At 41.4% G+C, this 17,236-nt stretch overlaps 1 protein-coding gene across 2 annotated transcripts in view; it reads left to right on the forward strand.

The window, feature by feature from the left end:
* Positions 1-3,003: 3,003 nt before the first annotated feature.
* SLC22A16 (solute carrier family 22 member 16) overlaps positions 3,004-17,236 on the forward strand; it is a 35,653-nt gene continuing 21,420 nt past the window's right edge. Inside the window, exons 1-2 of one of the 2 annotated variants that reach the window (XM_041414891.1) lie at positions 3,015-3,147; positions 4,269-4,372. Coding sequence is in view for 1 of the 2 variants with exons in the window: in XM_041414890.1 (XP_041270824.1) it covers positions 3,098-3,147 (50 nt within the window). In the remaining variant the exon portion in view is untranslated. Of the gene's footprint in view, positions 3,148-4,268; positions 4,373-17,236 lie in introns of both variants that reach the window. The other variant, XM_041414890.1, reaches the window with a different exon arrangement.

Consider the following 17,236-nt stretch of genomic DNA (forward strand, 5'->3'; position numbering starts at 1 on the left):
TTGCAGGATTAAAAGAACAACATTTTTAACTTCTGGTATACCCTGAAGAGTGTTTGTCTGTTGTGAACACCCTTGATGCTCCCACCTGAAGGCATTATAGGAAAGGGATCACAACCTTGCTTCAGTTTCTTCTGAATAAATCCCTAACAAAATCCCTAAAATTCTTCAGTAAGTAGAGTTTAGATGTCGATGGCCTCACCTTGACACATTTTAATTACAGAAATTTATCATGCCTTCTTCGATGTTCCCCATATTTTCTGTTGCACAAGAGTTTACCACAGAGGACAATCCTTTGGGAGGAGAGCTGTGTATTGTGTGAGAACAGTGCCTTGACTATTTCCAAGTGCCTGGTAAAAAAGATCTCAGTGAGGAATGATGTGGACTAAATGCACAGTTACTATTTCCTGTAGGACTGGCATAACAGAATAGGAGAAAAGGCAACTTGAACTGTGTTGTGCATCTTCACAGGCTTGAAAGAAACAAAGAAAATCTCTGACCACCACAAGTTTAAGAAAGCAGATATTAAAGACATTACATTAACAACCCTTAGAAATGCAGGTGTGTGGGAGTTTTATATTAAATTTAATAGGAGTGCATGCAAATTTCTTTCCTTTACTCTGCTATGGGCAGTAAAGTCATGATATTATCAAAGAGACAAGCATAGAAATGTGTACAAGAACACCTGCAAGTGGTTGCAAAGAGGAAAAACTATTTATGGATCTTTTGGGGCTTAAAAACGGTGCTGAAAGGGATTAGGTTTTCTCTCATGCTTGGCTTTTACACCAAAATTATCTACCCATCATAAAGCTACTGATTAATTTACTTGTAGGAAGCAAGACACTAAAATCAGGCACATGACCATCAATGCAATATTTAACCAGAATGTTTACTATTCACTGGTGTTTGTTTATGCAAATAATTATTTGGCTAGTGTGGCTCTTTGAAGAAAGGAACTCCTTGTTAAAGTACCTGTGCTGCATTGAAGCGCATACCATTTTAAACTTGAAAAACATTCTGCAGGGAAAAAAAAAAACACCAAAAAAAACAAACCCCAAAGAACCCCCAAAACCCCAGGATGATTAAATTTAATGCTGGTATTTTTAAGGTAAAACTGAAGCAATTCAAAAATTCATGCCAAAAGAAAACAGATATATCTTTAGGCTTTCTGGCTGAGGTATCCTAAGAAAGGAACTGCAACAAAATCTAGATTCAGTGTTAAGAATGTCCTTTGCAGAGGCACAGAGACATATGGGGAGCTTTGTCAGAAGCAGCAAAGCCTCCAGAGCTGGTGGATGAGGTGAGTGGTCTCACAGCTCCCCAGCTGCAAGGAGCAGTCCTCATTAATGCTGAACTCATTATTCAGGTTCCTGGTTGTGTAACTTGCTATTTGTTCATTTTGCTGGTGTGGTCAGGAGTCACTCAGAGTCAAGGAGCCTGACAAACATCTGCTTTTTCCAGGTCTATGCTGGAACAGATTGTCACCCTGAAGCCCCAACATCTGCTCTGTGCAGAGGAACAGTTGTGGTACTCGCTTGGTGCCAGAGCCTCTTAAAGGCACATTTCGCTGCAAAGCAGCAGAGCCTCAGTGTGATAGCTGAAGGGTCAGGTTTTGGAGACAGAAGGTTGACTTCCAGGGATTTAACAGGGATTTACCACTCAGCTTTTCCTGTGCTTCCTAAAAAATGAAGTACACAAGTAATAAGGCTGAATTTACTTGGGGTTTTTTGGTTTGGTGGTGGTTTGTTTTTTTTTTTTTTTTTTGTTTTGTTTTGTTTTGTTTTGTTTTTGTTTTTGGGTTTGTTTTTTTTTTTTTTGAAAAGAAAAAAAAAAAAAATTCAGTCTTCTGTGTTTTTCAATAGAGCGGCCCAGAAAGAGATCATGCAATCTGCTGGAAAATGTGTCTTTCATCATAGAATCATAAAACAGCTTAGGTTGGAAGGGGACTTTGGAGGGCATCTGGTTCACCGCCTTTCTCTGAGCAGGGAAAGCTTGCAACTTTTATCAGTCTGAGATGGGAAATGAATTTCTGTAGGGAAGAAAAACCTTAAACAGGAGAGCTGCACCTGCAAAATTCTGAGATTTTTTTTCCCCTGTATTTTGCCTGATTATCAGAGCCCAGAGTGACTGGGCTGCTAAAGTGTATCTGTTCCAACAAAACCCTCTGCTAAGCTAATTACAAAGGTCTTCTGTTGCAACCCACTTTGCTAATCCTCAAACAAATTCAAAGTGATTATCTTGGCCTACTACAGGCAAGGAACAAAAGTAAGTCCAAATGTAACTGAGGCTTCATTACAAATTTAAGAACTAACGACAGTCAAGCAGATATGGGATATGTTATATATTTTACTTTTATTAAATGATAATTCTATTTTACATTATGTGCTAAAACTTTGGGGACAGGGGAGGAAGGTGATGTACCCAAACAGCAGTGCAGATTGTAAGGCTACTAAAAATGATTCAGATATTGCCCTGTGGGGGAAAAAAGAAAAGAAAAAAAAAAAAAAGTTTTTACCCTCCTTTAATTCAAACCATCCACGTGAAATACACTACAGCCTAAATATATTGGATTATTGGATTGTAACAGGAGGATGTAAGCACACCCTGCCTCCTTTAATTTCGTTTTACATTAAAAACATGAGCAGGCTGCGGCGCTCGGTCGGTGCGGGAGGTGGAACGGCTCTCCCGGGAGCCAGAGCTCCGCAGTGGCGGCACGGGGGCTGCGGCTGCCCCGGAGCCAGCCTGGGGCGCGCAGGGAGCGGCCAAGGGAGCTGCCGGCTCCCGGCTCCCGGTGCCGGCTCCCGGGTGCAGGCTCCCGCTGCCGGCTCCCGGCTCCCGCTGCCGGCTCCCGGCTCCACTGCCAGCTCCCGGCTCCCGCTGCCGGCTCCGGCTCGGAGCAGCGGCCGTTGGGCGCGCCCGTTATTCCCGCCCGCCCTTCCCGCCCGCCCATTCTCCTCAGGCGGGCGGGGCGCCGGGGCCGGGCGGGTGCCGGGGGCGGGCTGGGGACAGACGGGACGGGTCGGGAGGGGACGGCACAGTGCCTGTTCCCCGCACCGCCGGGACAGCGACGCCGAGGCTCCCGGCTTGCAGCCGCCCCGCCATGGCTCTCAGCTCCGAGCGGCTCTTCGACTCGCTGGGACATTTCGGCAGGTACTGGGGGTGCCCGCGGGCGGCTGTCACACCCGGACATCCCCGTGCGGGGACCGATGGCTCCCGCGCTGGCCGGGTGTCACTGCTGCCCCAGGGCAGGCGGCTCCGTGCGCTGCCGGCGGGGCGCTCACTCGGACACAGCGACACATGCACGGGGACTGTCACCCGCTCGCAGAAAATGACACGCGGCAGCGCGCTGGGTGAGCTCGCACGGAGCTGACAGGCACTGCTGCTTGTATTTGCAGCACCCCACGCCCCCCCCGTGCACTTTTCCACGCGCGTGCAGCACATCCCGTGTGTGCCCGGCTCGCACCGCAGCCATCCCACATGGCCTCAGGGAGCTGCCGGCTCCACGTGCGTGCAGCCGCCCCGTCAGGGCCGTGCGCTCTCAGAGGCTTAAAACTCACACATTTCTTGCACTTGTGAGCGCACAGACAGACAGACAGACACACACAGCCCCAGGGTCTGGAACAGCCTGCGCACTTCAGGGGTGACAGAAGGGCACAAACAGTATGCAGAGGAGCGCTGTGTGACACTCAGGCTGTTTCTGCTTAGGGACACGGGGTTGTTGAGAGCAAGAGATGATGTGTTTTATTGAGGCTGGGTTTGTTGTCTGTGTTACAGGCATATGGAGTATGTGCATATGTCCTTATCGGCAAGGGTTTACCTGTATGGTAAATGATGTGTGCCTGGTGGCGAGTTTCTTTTGATGTGCCTTGTGGCTGTGGGGTGTGTGTGTGTACAGAGGTCTGTGCTGGATGGATACACAGACATGGCATGTGTGTGTCTGTTTATGCTTCTGTAGCTCTGGGTGCAGGGCTGCTGACTGAGACTGCTTATAGCAGGTAATGGAGAATAAATGTTAGGCAAGGAAATTAAGTTTTAGAGGATATGAATATTAAGGCTAATGGGTGCACATCCGTGCAGTGAGCTCTCTCCTGCACGTCCGTGATGTGCTGGTCATCGTGGGGTTTGCAGGCACATGCCCCTCGAGCAGATGGCTGGAATAGACCCATGTGTCACAATTTGGCTACGAGTTCAAGCTGTTGAATTGCAGTGTTGTGCTTTCTAACTCGGTGACCAGTGAGCCAGCCTAACCCACAATGTTGGTCTTCTCTCAGTGGCAGGAGCAGCATTTTGGACAAAGCCTGGGAGCTCCTTGTAATGGTTGAAGTGCCTGAACTGCAGCAGGAGAGGCTCTTAATATCATGTGCAAGCAGTAGTGGTGGGTATCAATAGCCTCCTCAGATGGTTAGGATGGAAAGACGTTTTCTTGCTTAAGTGGCACCTGTGCTTAAATTAGGTGTTTGACTAGGTTGTGACTTACAGGCATGTGTAGCTGAACAAATCTCATTTGTTATCAATTCTGGGTCAGCAACAAAAATACCTTGTTCTGTGTGAATTAGGAGAGAAATCCCAGCAATCAGTTGATTTTGCTGCTGCTGTTGTTTTCCTATTTTGTGCTCTTTGTGGAAAGCAGGCACTTGACACTGAATACTGAAATAACACAAAAGTAGTTATTTTTAATTACCGGAGTAGTTTTCCTACTTGAGAACATTTATCAACACTTTAGGTAAAGTTTTCAAGACTACTCCTTGCAATTAAAAGGAGACCAAATCTACAGCAATAACCTGACATCTAGGGATCAGATTATTTGAGAAGCAGTTCAATAAGAGCTGCTTTAAGTTTAGGAGCTTTGAGATGAGATGCAGGCTAGACCATAAATCTAACTGAGATTTCAAAGGCCACAGTAGTGGTATAGTATAACAGTATGTATAATAGCAGTTTATGGTGGGTGAAGCTATTAAAAAATATTGTAAAATCTTTTAATAGTGCTAGATAAATGATCCTATTTAATATGAAAAGTTGTTCATAACTGTAACCACTGAGTTTCTTCTGCTCAGTTTGCAGCATCCTGGCACCAAGAGATAATCAGTTGTTCATTTCTTCAGTTCAGGCAATTCCCATAAGGCCCATATAACCAATGCACTATATATAGATTCTGTAGATTTGACACAGTCAGATTCTGAGCAATCCCAGCATGACTGTTAGTATTTTGAGACTGTTTTGATTTTCTTAAAATCGGACAGATGCAGTAGAGAATGAGCAGCTGTTCATACAGATATTTAAATACAGGAATAATAAGCATGCATTTTATGTACATGTAATATATAATACATAGCTATAGAAAAGTTATTAATATACAGATAATATATTAGTTATTAATATACAGATAATATATAAATTATTAATATAAAGATAACATATATACCTTTCCCATTGATTAAGATTGTGAATTTTACAGAATTGACATTCACATGGATGCTGACAATATTTTGCTTTCCATTTGGGCTCTCTTTCACAGTCCTCAGTGCTGCCATTGTTCCTAACAGAGTCTTAAGACATGCCTGAACAGCCATAAAAATGTAATGGCTCCTGCAGCCTATGCCATTAAATGAAGACTTTATGCCTCTGTTTTAATTTGGGCATGGGTAGCATCTGTGGCCTATAAATTCAAGAAGGTTGTTTTAAACATTGTTCTTGACTCTGTGGAGCATGAGATCACTGGTCACTCTTGCAGAGATTGGGTGACAGACAAATAGTGCTTGCCTGACTCAGATGGCCTCATCACTAAAGGGTTGCCAAGCCTTAAAGGATTGCCAAGCTTCCCAATGTACCTGCAGTAAACTGCATCCTTCTCCCACTCAGCAGATCCTGCCAGACTGCACCTATGGGCTCTCCCTCTCAACCCCCTGCCTCAGCCCCTCTCTGCCACCCCCTCCAAGTCCAAAAAGCCTCTCAGGGGCCCATCAGGTAAAGTCAGGTGCAGTCAGACACTGGCTGTCCCTGGCACCCCTGTGCTGGGAAAGGGGAGACACGATCAGTGGCCATGAGATTGGTAGCACAGTGGGTAGGTGAGCCTTAGGAGATGGCTCACACTGCCTGCATGGCTAGTTCCCAGGGAAACTAAAGGACTTTTAATAACTTCAGTGGCTTTAATCTACCAGCAGGACACAAAACATACACAAGTGTTTCTCACTTGCTGGTGAGAAACAGGCTATGTTAGTATAGCCTGCACCATGGCAGTGTGCTGAGTGGGACATGATCTAATCAGGAATGGCTGTCTGGAGGGAGAGCTGGGGAGGTGCCCCTTCTGGTAAGTGTGGATGAGCGTAAGGATTTGATTTCCCAGCTGGAACGTCTGGTAGCTCTGAGATGCAGCTTACACGGTATGCAGCGTTTTCCTTGTGATTAACAGTTTTCAAATCTTGGCTTATACTTTAGCTAAAAGCAGGTGGTGAAAATTGTCGGGGAGAGAGAGAGATTGGGTGTCACTGACACTATTTCCAGATTTTGTAATGAAGTATTTCCAGAATCTTTTAAAATATTGCCTTTTCTTCTGAAATATTCTGTCTTTTACAAAGTTGAGTACATTACCTAGATTTTCAAATGTTGGTTTTATAAAGAATGCATTTTACTAGCAGCTAGACTATCCAATAAATCAAAAATGACTGGTATTTGTCTCTACTGAGATATTTATGTATTTATTCAGGTTTTGACATCTTTGCACTGTTGTCTTCTATGAACTTTTTGCCTGGTCACTGCCTGCTACTGTTTGGACTTTAGAAGCAAGCAAACCAAAGATTAGCAATGGCTATTGTGAGGAGGAGGGAAGCAGGAAAAGCTGCCTGTTTGGATAGGACAGTCACCTGTTCCAGCCAAACACAGGATTTAGTAGACATTAGTACACTTACCAGCAGTTTTGACATCTCTTTATTACCCTGGAACTTTTCTAGTGTTTATAAATATATGAAAGAGTCTGCTTAGCTAAAAAACTTGCTTAAATTTTGTAGAAATTCCTTGTATTGGACTTCTGCTGACTGCTGGTCAGTGCCATGGTAGCATATTTGAGTGGCTGGTGCTAACAACTGTTTCTCCTCTCCCTACTTTGCAGAGCTTTGGTTCACTTCTAAAGCTCTACACCAAACAGTCTGTCTTCTTTTCACATCTTGGAACTTTTCCAGGCTCCTCTTTTCATGCTGTTGCCCTTATCCTCTCTCTTGTTTCACAGCTCACAGCTCTTGTGATCAGATTACATCTGCAAATTGTGCTGTGTACATTTTACTTCCAGAAATTCTTGGTTTGTATCAATTAACAAGGAGTCCCAGGTATCTCAAAGATCTTGCTCACTGCTTCTTTTCATGAAAATTATAAGAGAACACTTTCAAGCAATGATTTTTCACACTCACATCTGTGATTTACAGATACCTTGAAAGGTTCTTTCCCAGCAAAAATATATTTTTCAAGTGGAGAAGTGTGTGCTTGTTAGATATGGAAAGAAATTGGTTTTACTTTTTCAAGTTAGTATGGAGAAGCAGGTAATTGTATTCATATTCAGCATTTGAACAGTCAAGTTTTAATTGAAAAAGTGGAAGCATTACAAGATTTTTCTCAAATACTGATACATTTAGTACTTAGTACATTCTACACAAAATTAGTATTTTTAAACAATATAATGTGAATTTCTGCTTAACCTTTTAGTAGTTTGCTGAAGATTAGCAAAGTGCTGTGGTTTAGAGATTGTTTTTAAAAAAATAAATCCTTTTTTTCCTCCATTGCTAACTTATACAGTGGAAAAGTTTATTGAAACATATTTGTCATTCTGTTTTCAAAATGTACCAGTGGACAGCTGTCAGACAGAAGAATCTCATATCTAAGTCCTCCTTTGGCTCCCAGTCAGGGGTGGTGTTTGACAGAAATGTTTGATAAGCATTCTTACAGCTATGCTATATTCTAACATCTGAGTCAGCCTGTGCTCATTTCAGATGTTCATAGGATGGAACAGGGGGACTTGACAGCATTTCTTTTTTTCCCCTTTTTTTTTTTGGTGGGGGGGAGGGAGGGTGGGGGGATATTTTGCAAATAGTGCTTAACCTTGTTGGTTGAAAGGCATGGTAATGGCTTTGGAGAGCCGAGACAGCCCATGTGTTTTCAGAGAGCAAACTCCAGCAGCCCAAACAAAGGCCTTATTATCTATGCCTGACTAGGCAAAAGTGGAAATGTTCTCAAGACTCAGAACCAAAGCTGGATACTGGCAAGTGCTGCAGGATAATGGTGGCAATGTACGAGCAGCATGGTCTGCAAGAGGTTCTAACAGCATTTGCTGGGATCTGGGGGCAGTCTAAAGCAAGATCTGCACAGACAAAAGTGTTCTGCCACAGAACATGCTGGCATCCTCACCCTGGAGGTGCTTGCCTGTTTCTGGCTTGAAAAAGTGGATTACAGTAAGAGAAGCAGATTAAAAAGTAGATTGCCATAATAGAAAGATGACGAAATCAAAAGCAGGATGAAATTGCACCTGTACTATCCATTTCTTCTCTAAGGCTAGAACCTGCAGTGCGAGCAGCCCTGAAACCTAAAGCTGGTAAATCAATTATGATTTGCCAACCAGACGGCTGAGATTCACCTCTGAAATGTTGCCAACACCCCAGGGTGGCTTCTAAACCAAGTTGTAAAATAGACACAGTTATGGCAGCATAAGGCAGTTATCACACATGTCAGGGAGCTGATGATCAACTCTTTCATCCTGAAATATTATGGTGTGAATGAGTATGAAATATGTAAGGCACTGGACAGTGTGTTCCCTGTAATACAATGCTTAGGACAGGGATACCATTTCTATAAAAGCTGTTTCAGTAATTTTCTTATAATAGTAATAATTTTCAGCAATATTAAGATATCTTTAAGTTGGACAGAAATTTGTATTAAAGGCCTTACTCATGGAAAGTTTGAATTTATTGCAGGAAGTAAAGTCATACAAGCAGAAACACCCTTAAATTTAGGAAATTTTTGGAAGGCCCCAGGAACCTTTCTGTGACAATTTCTGTGCCACCATTTTGCTATACACAACAAGGACCATACTGAGATACATACACTGCTGACATTTTCATTTAAGATAACTCTTAAATAAAACTCTAGCAGCTGAACAAGAACATGAGATCCTCAGCTTTTCAGAAATACGGAAAAAAATAGCATGCCAGAGAAGATACCAGCTGAGGTAGCTATATCTTGTTTACAATTGCAAGACTGGAAAAAGTGTGATGAAAAATTGTAGAAGACAGGGATTTACAAGTCCTAATAATGATGGTTAATCTGTCAAATTGTCCATACACTTTGAGATAAATCTTAGCTGTCTTGGGAAAATACTGAAATTGCTTAGAGAGCTAATGGTACACTGATGGCCAGACTATAGGACTCACCTCATGCAGAGCAGATGTTCTTTCAAAAACACATGTGGTGAAAATACGATTTGAGAAATCTAGAGGCACCATCAATTGCATCATATACTGAACCCTTTCCTCAAGGAAATGGTGGTGCCTCAGTGGTGCTGAGGCAAGAATACAGGACAAGCCCTGAAGGATAGATGGAAAAGGCCAATAAGGGAGCAAGAAGTAGAAAAGAAGTGCTGAAAAGGTGCTTCAAAGAACTGGAAATAATTTGCTGCTCTGTCAAGAGCAACCAGCACCACATTTTGGATGGAGTTCAGTGTCATTTAAATGTGTTATATCCATGATGGCCTTTGGATGGAGTTCAGTGCCATTTAAATGTGTTATATCCAGATGGCCTGAACTTTTCCAGCTGTATTGTGACTTCGTTCTCCTCTCTAAGTTGGGAAAGAGATATGGAAGCATCTAAGTTCCTACCTGATAGATCTGTAAAAGTCTGTTCTAGCTGTGTGGGGAATCAGCTGTCCAAATCAAAGCACTGGAGAGCTCACCTTAGGATTGTTACAGGCCTGTAGTGTAAACTTCAGACTACTGTAAAGTCACCTTGTTCAGAGGGACAATTGGACTGTTAAGGGCATGACCCATCTGTCTTCTTTTCACCACGTGGTTTAGGACAAGGTAAATCCTGGTTTGTGTGTGGCTCCTCACCAAGTGGAGAGGGGATCTAGAGAAATAGTGTAGATGTATATGGATTGCATACTATGTACATTATATTGCATCTAAGAGAACTGTAGGCATGCTAAAATTATACTGATGATATCTCATTTAAATAATTGATATTTAGGTATCATATTCCAGAACAAATTGTTGTTTGATCTTTTTTCCTGTGTCTTTAGAACTGATGTATGTCAGCAGAGCTGGGAATACCATAAGGTTGTTACAGTTCCACCTTTCTGAGAGAGATAATACATGTTAGTGCCAGGTTCAGAGAAACTGGAGCCTCATCTCATGTCCACCTGTATTTTGGGCTCCTCGAAGAACTGTCATCCTTTGTGGATCAGTCTAGCCAAACTTGGTTCTGTCTCACCCACTGAGAATAGAGGGGGCAGTTAGTACAAAAGTAGATTTATTTAGAAGAATCCTGGTAGGTCTGAGCAGAATTCAGCTTCTTTATTTTTGTGGAGAAGGGGACCTCTAAAATGCTTGTAAATATTAATGTGCAGTTAGAATATAGGATTATTCCAGACCGTTCCCTTGGATGAGATTCCGTAAGGAACCTGACAAACTGTGGAAGTAAAGAATGGGTTGTGCATTTGCAGCAAAGAGGAACAGTTTGGAGGGAAGATGAGGCATGAAGCTGCAAAAGAAGCTGAAAGTCCTCTTGCTATCCATAGCCATCTTTTCTGTGGATTTAGAAATAACTCACCTTGCCTTGGGGACAATGTGCTGACGGGGCTACTAACCTGAGCCTTCCCAAGAGCTCCCGAAGGATTGGTGGGTCATCAGCCTAGACTCCTGAAGAGGGAGGAAGAAAGGACATAGATTTTACTCCTCTTCCTGTCCAAACTGGGTTTTGACAGAGCCTGTAGAAGACTTTGTTAAAGATTCAAGCTACTCTGTTATAGAGAGGGAGAAGAGCTGTCGGTGGAGGCTGTTTTATTTCTCATGTAGTACATAGCCACTAAATATGTACTTAAACAATTCCAGGAGCTAAAGCATGTTTAACAGAAGAAAATAATTTGACCATACCAGACTCTACATTAAATTTATCTCTTTTCTTCAAGCTGTAGAGGCATAGAATTGAAAATGCAGGATTCCATATAGGTAGGATTGCAACTGGCAGTATTCTCTTCAACAGAAAAGAATCTGTGGCTGACACTGAGTTGCCTTTTTCGAAGTGATGCCTTGATTTCCATGTTGACTTTGTCCCAGATTTTAGAAGACAGAGTTATCTGACACTTAATTCCCTTAATGTAACATCTTGTTATGTAGTATTATTTTTTTAAGTGAAATATTCAAAAAAAGCAGATAAAGCAAAGGTATCTACTTCAGTTTTTCTGTTTTGCTTTTGATGAAGAATCACTATGGTGATTGTCAGAATTAACAAAGGACATTGTAAGAGTTGCAAATGGAGCCAGGAAGAGTAAAATGACACATTATCTAGTAAGAACTGCTTTATGTAGCCCATAGAAATAGACTAAATTACCTTAGCCATATTCAAGGCTGCGAAAATAAAGCTATGGATAAAATCACTGCTTATATTAAGGAAGATTTACAGCATAGAGCAACCCAAAATTCCATGACATTTCTCTCAAGTATTTATAGAAACAATTTAAACATACTTTGATCCATGGAGCTAATATTCCATATTATTCTAACTGAAAACTCAGAAGATACTTGTAGATACAGGAACAGCTACAAACATTCCCTAGGAAAGTGAAGTCCAGTGTTCTTAAATTAATTACACAGACTCCTCTCTTGTTTTACATTTTTCCATGAGAACTTTCAAAAACCTGTAAGAATGAGTAACTTTACAATCATTTTCCAAAGAGGAAGGAATTAAATTTCAAATATAAAAATTTTAAACTGTGGCTAATATGCTTAACAATGTGTGGCAGGATATGAAGATAATTTATGTAGAATTCTTACTGAAAAGGAACTGTCTGTATCCAAATCTTCTTAGGTGTGGACTATAAATATGAAACAACAACAACAAAAAAACAGTTCTTAAAAGGTATAATATAACTGTGAGAACTGTAAGGCTTAATTACTTTGCTAATTAATCTTAAAAAAATAGATTGCTCATTGCTTCAGAATAGGCAGTTTTCACACTCTGAAGTAGATATTCAGTTCATGTGTTTGTACTGTCAGCTGCAACATATGCAAGGTTTTGCAGAAGAAATATGTAAATAGAATAACAGAGGAGTAAGAATGTAGTTAATATGACAACCAGTTAGTTTTATTTCAGGATTATGGACAGAAAAAAAGGTAAACTAATATAAGCTAGTTTGAGCAAAGTTAGTCCATTGTGTCAGCAATGAAACCAGCAGAAAACATCCTATTTCCTAAATGGGAAAGGAAGAATGAAATATAACTGTCTATACATGAAGTCCTGCCTATGTCTATAGTTAGATGGAACCTCAAAAAAACAGTGAAATTCTATGAGACACTTCACACATTATGATCTGAAATTATTTGCTTATGTAAGCTGATGGAAACAGTACAGTGTGGAAGGGAATGAAATACCTAATTTGGATTTGTCCACAAGACAGAGGCTGACCAAAAGAAAACAGTGTTACCAGAGAAACTGGAATTGAGTTTTCCCTGTGACAGTAATGCTAGTGATACATCATGCAGAGTACATGCTAATTTTCTAAATGGTAGATGTTTATAGAAATGCCATTCCTGGAATAGAAACTTCCAAGTATAGAGCCTGAAGTGTTACTACTGTTCAAGTGTAACCACTCTGCTGTGTGTAACACTGGTCCAAATTATTCCAAAACAAAGCTACATCACTTACAAACTGCATGGTCATGCTCTTTCTTCATTAAATTACCTAGTATATGTCCTTAAGGGACAAGTGGGTAACTAGAATAAAAAAATACTGCCTCTGGTGTTGGAATTGCTGTTGCCTCCAGTGGTGTGCTCCCCCTTAATCAGAGGTTGCTTTCCCAGGAAAGTCGAATGGAATGTTTATGTGTACCTTGGTTGCTTGAGTGCAAATCCAGAGCCTGTGTGTCTTTCCCAGTTTTGCTGCCATTTGAATGAGCAGGTTGGGCATTGGGCTGGATGGCTGAGCCACGATCACACCATCTTCCTGGCTGGCTGTCCCCTGGGGCAGGGGCCAGCAAAAACCCCGGGGCACCTTCAGCAGCAGCTCCCTTTCAGCTGTACGTGGCTGTCCATAGGTGAGAGCTGTGCTACTCAACTGTTGAAACCAGCAATATTTATTGTTCTGTTACAGGTGATGACAGCAACCTTATGTGCCTGATTTAAAGAGTCAAAAAGGAAGAACTGGAGAATTTTCTATTAAGTTTCAAATAAATATATATATATATATATATATATATGTATATATATATATATTTAAGTATGGCCCTTAATTCTGTAGCACTGTTTATTTTCTTGCTGATCTGACTTCTTTCATCTAAGCTGTCATACCAAATGCAGAGTAGTGAGCAGCCAGTGTATTTTAGTTCTTGACTTTGGTGAACAAATGCTGAACTTGTCTTAATCAAAGGCAAATGTGCATAAGTTTAATGGTATAGAAGTGAATTCTTGAGAGAATCAGTTTTAAATATAAGAATGATTTGGTGTCTCATGTTTGGTGACTGCACATTGATGCACACATTGTTGTCAGTGATGATAATATTTGATTCCTGAGGTCTTCCTGATCTGCACAGTTTCCTTTATTCCTGTTTCATCTGTGCTGTTGATAGGTTTAAACGGGACATCAAACACAGCATCTTCTGCCTCTGAAAACAAATTTTGGCAATAACCATGTGGGCTGAGACTCTCAGCACAGCTCAAACTGACCTTAGAAGTTTATTCTTGACACCATAAGTCAAATAAGGCTGTGCATGTTGTATATTTAAGGCTGCTTCCAAATCTGTATCTCTGCTCCATAGCAAAAATACTCTTGAGTCACATTCAATTGCTTTCCTCTCAAAAGATAAATGTGGAAGTGCATAACTGCTTTTTGGTTTACAGTAGAAAGAATGCTGAATGGCTTTTCTCACATGAAAAAAACCAACCAAACAAAAGCCAATCAGCCCAGGATGGAATACAGAGGTTAAAGTGGTTACTGAACACAAATTCTTTCAGAAATAGTAAATATCTGGAAATTTCTTTCCACTGAATCCATCCTGTTGAGTGTACACTGCACAACAAAAACGTACTGTGTTTTCTGACTTAAGCAACTTACAAATGAGGTAGTTGACAAGACAAGCAGTAAAAATAGTTCTTGTGAAGCCTGTGGAATAGTACAAATACTTTGCTAATCACAGAACAGTTTTGTGAGTCTATTCTACACCAAAATGATTTAAAATGTTTATGTTAGATTTTGACGAGTGTCTGGTAATTTCCCCTCTTCTCTTTTTGATGGACAGACAAGGAAATCAGAATCTTATTTTATTTAACATAAAATTAGTGTCCAACAGCAAGTCTTGTCCCTGATATACACTGCAATAACTGACAATGCTAAAAGTACTTTGAGGCTGGGGATTTATTCTCTAATATATATGTGGCAATGTGCACTTCAAATATCTTTTGTGTGTGAGATAGACAGCTTTCCAAATAGACTGGTGTGGATAATTTGCATGGATGTAATATAAATTAGACTGAACAACTAGTCTAGCTTATTGGTTTTGTGTTTCATTTTTTAAAATTTAATATCTATTTTGACCTTTTTATTCAAGTCAGATCAGTTTGCCAGACAAAGTTCACAGATGGTCCACAAAAGAAATACCACCACAGCTGAGGCTGGAGTGCACTGTGTCTCAAGGGGGGAATAAACAGTGGCAAAAGAGAAGGGAGAAAATATCTTGCAATGCCATGAGACTACAGCCAGAGCAGCAGTGGTCTGAGATCTAGTTCGTTGTGTTTATGGAGCAGTATTTCTCATATTCAGGTACTGACATGATATTACCAGTTGCTTTTCTTCCTGATCTTTGAACTGGTACAGAGGAAATAGAAAAATCAAAAATATTTTTTTACTATAAGCTGCACAGTGAAAAAAAAAAAAGACTGTGGAGAAATATCACAAATATTTTGAGAGGGACTGGAACGTTTTCATGTTGTGTCTTGCTTTTGTGAAGAGAATTTTAGGTTCATTTGACTTCTGGCATTCATTAAGCATCTCTATACTGGAGCAGTAACCTATAAAGTCTTCTTGACTTCTATATTTGACACTCCTGGCAAGAGTGACAAAATGTACTTGCCAAATAATTATCTCCCATGGCAAGTCACTGAAGAGATGGAAAAACACTGAGAGAAATTATCATACCTTTTAGGACAGTCATCACGTTCACAGAACTTTTTTATAAATGGCAAAAAGTGGGAGTTTTAAAAAGGAAAACATATCTGTAAAATAGGTCAGACTATTTACAACAATATATGTTCTGTAATCTGTTGTGTGTATGTGAAGATGACTGGTATCTAAAATCTGTTGCCAAAATCTGCCCTTTCTGAGATCAGTCCTGGAAAATAAATCACAGAATTTGCTTTCTTTTGGTGAATTTCAATAGTGTTTTTTGCTCCTGGTAATGCAATGGTATTTTCCTACCATTTTGATGCATGAACAACAGTATTTCTTTACTTGGAAATTTAACTTTAAACATTGAGTTTGGTGTGGTTAATAAAGGGATTATAGTATGTATTTGTCTGCAACAGAGAGCTTTAAGCTCAGTAATAAAGGACTTTCTTACCGGTTTGGTGTTCTCAAATGAAGAATTCGGGAAGAAGTTAATAATTGACAGTGGGGGGCAAGGACAGCCTAGACTTTAGCCTGTCCCTCGGGTCAGTGAAGTGCGTGGCCTGGATGTGTTGTGCTGTGACCTGCTGGCCCCGGCAGCGCCCGGGAGCTGCTCCGCGCTCCCGCAGGGGCCGCAGGCTGCTGGGCCCTGGCGTGGCCACGGGCCAGGGACCCGTGCCAGGGCTCTGAGACTGGGGCAGGGCATCCACATGGCCACAGCATGGGGTCTGACATCCAGCTCATGGACCCAGGGGTTCAGAGGGAGGCGGCCCAGGTGGCTGCAGAGGAGGCAGCAGCTCTGTGCTCCTCCTCGCTCAGCGCTCTCTGCCATCCCAGGCTCTGTTCCTCTCTCTGCCCTGGGGCTCGACCTGTGCCTTTGTCCCTTTTCAATCTCCAGCTGTTCTGGAAAGCAAAATTCCATGAACCTGTAGTATTCTCCCATCTCCTCCCATCCCTACATACTTACCTTGTATATCCCTACACATCGACCTCCCTACACACTTTCCGTTCTTTCCCTGTGTTACCCCTAATGGTTGGATTCATTCCTCTTGGTAACTATACAGGTTAAGGAATTTCCTGACATTTACACCACTGGTCTTTCTGGAAGAAAAGCTCTTCCTACCCACAGGAGGTTGGCAGAAGCTCATAAGGTTGGGCTTTTCAATCTAGGACCGGTGGGAATGCTGTTAAAACACTGCTGTTTTTCAGCAGTGGGTTTCCTTCACAGCAAAACTGGGCTTTCAGGGTAGTTTTTCTGTGTTTTGTATGTACAAAAATATGCACATACAGAGTATATACAGAGAGAGGCTTAGCCAGTCCAGTGTGGAATTTTACTGGAGAGAACACGAAATAGTTTTTGCAGGCAGGGGAGCAGCCTGCTAGTGTGGTGCAGAATGCCTTCAGACGCTGGTGCTTCCAAATGCTTTTCTAACTTCACATCAGGCCTTATTCTTCCCTGTCCCAGCTGCCCCTGCCTGCTCCTTGGCTCTTTTATTGAGCAGGTAGAGGTTAAAAACTGCAGTGCAATCCCGCCTGCAAAATTCTGATCAATATGGTCATTTTGCTGTAAAAAAACATTTTCCCATTCTTAAATTAAGTCATATTCAGCATAAATTATGTCTGTTAATGTATATCTGGTATTCTGACTTCTTGTGTTTGCTTAACATTGATGCTGCAAATTAGATAAGAAAAATAATGGTACTACAGAGTGGATTTCTTTGTTGAAACCGAAGATTTTAATAGCATTGGAAATGGAAGGATGTTTTTACAAGAATAAGCTATATCTAATTGTAAGTTAAACCCTTGAAAGATGGTGAAATATTGTATGACAGGTATTCCTTTAAAATGAATCCTTTATTGCTTTTTACAGAGGTAGAGAGGAAGAAGGGAC

The sequence above is a fragment of the Onychostruthus taczanowskii genome, unplaced genomic scaffold (assembly GCF_017590055.1).
Source record: "Onychostruthus taczanowskii isolate IOZ18803 unplaced genomic scaffold, ASM1759005v1 scaffold48, whole genome shotgun sequence".
Lineage (NCBI taxonomy): Eukaryota > Metazoa > Chordata > Aves > Passeriformes > Passeridae > Onychostruthus > Onychostruthus taczanowskii.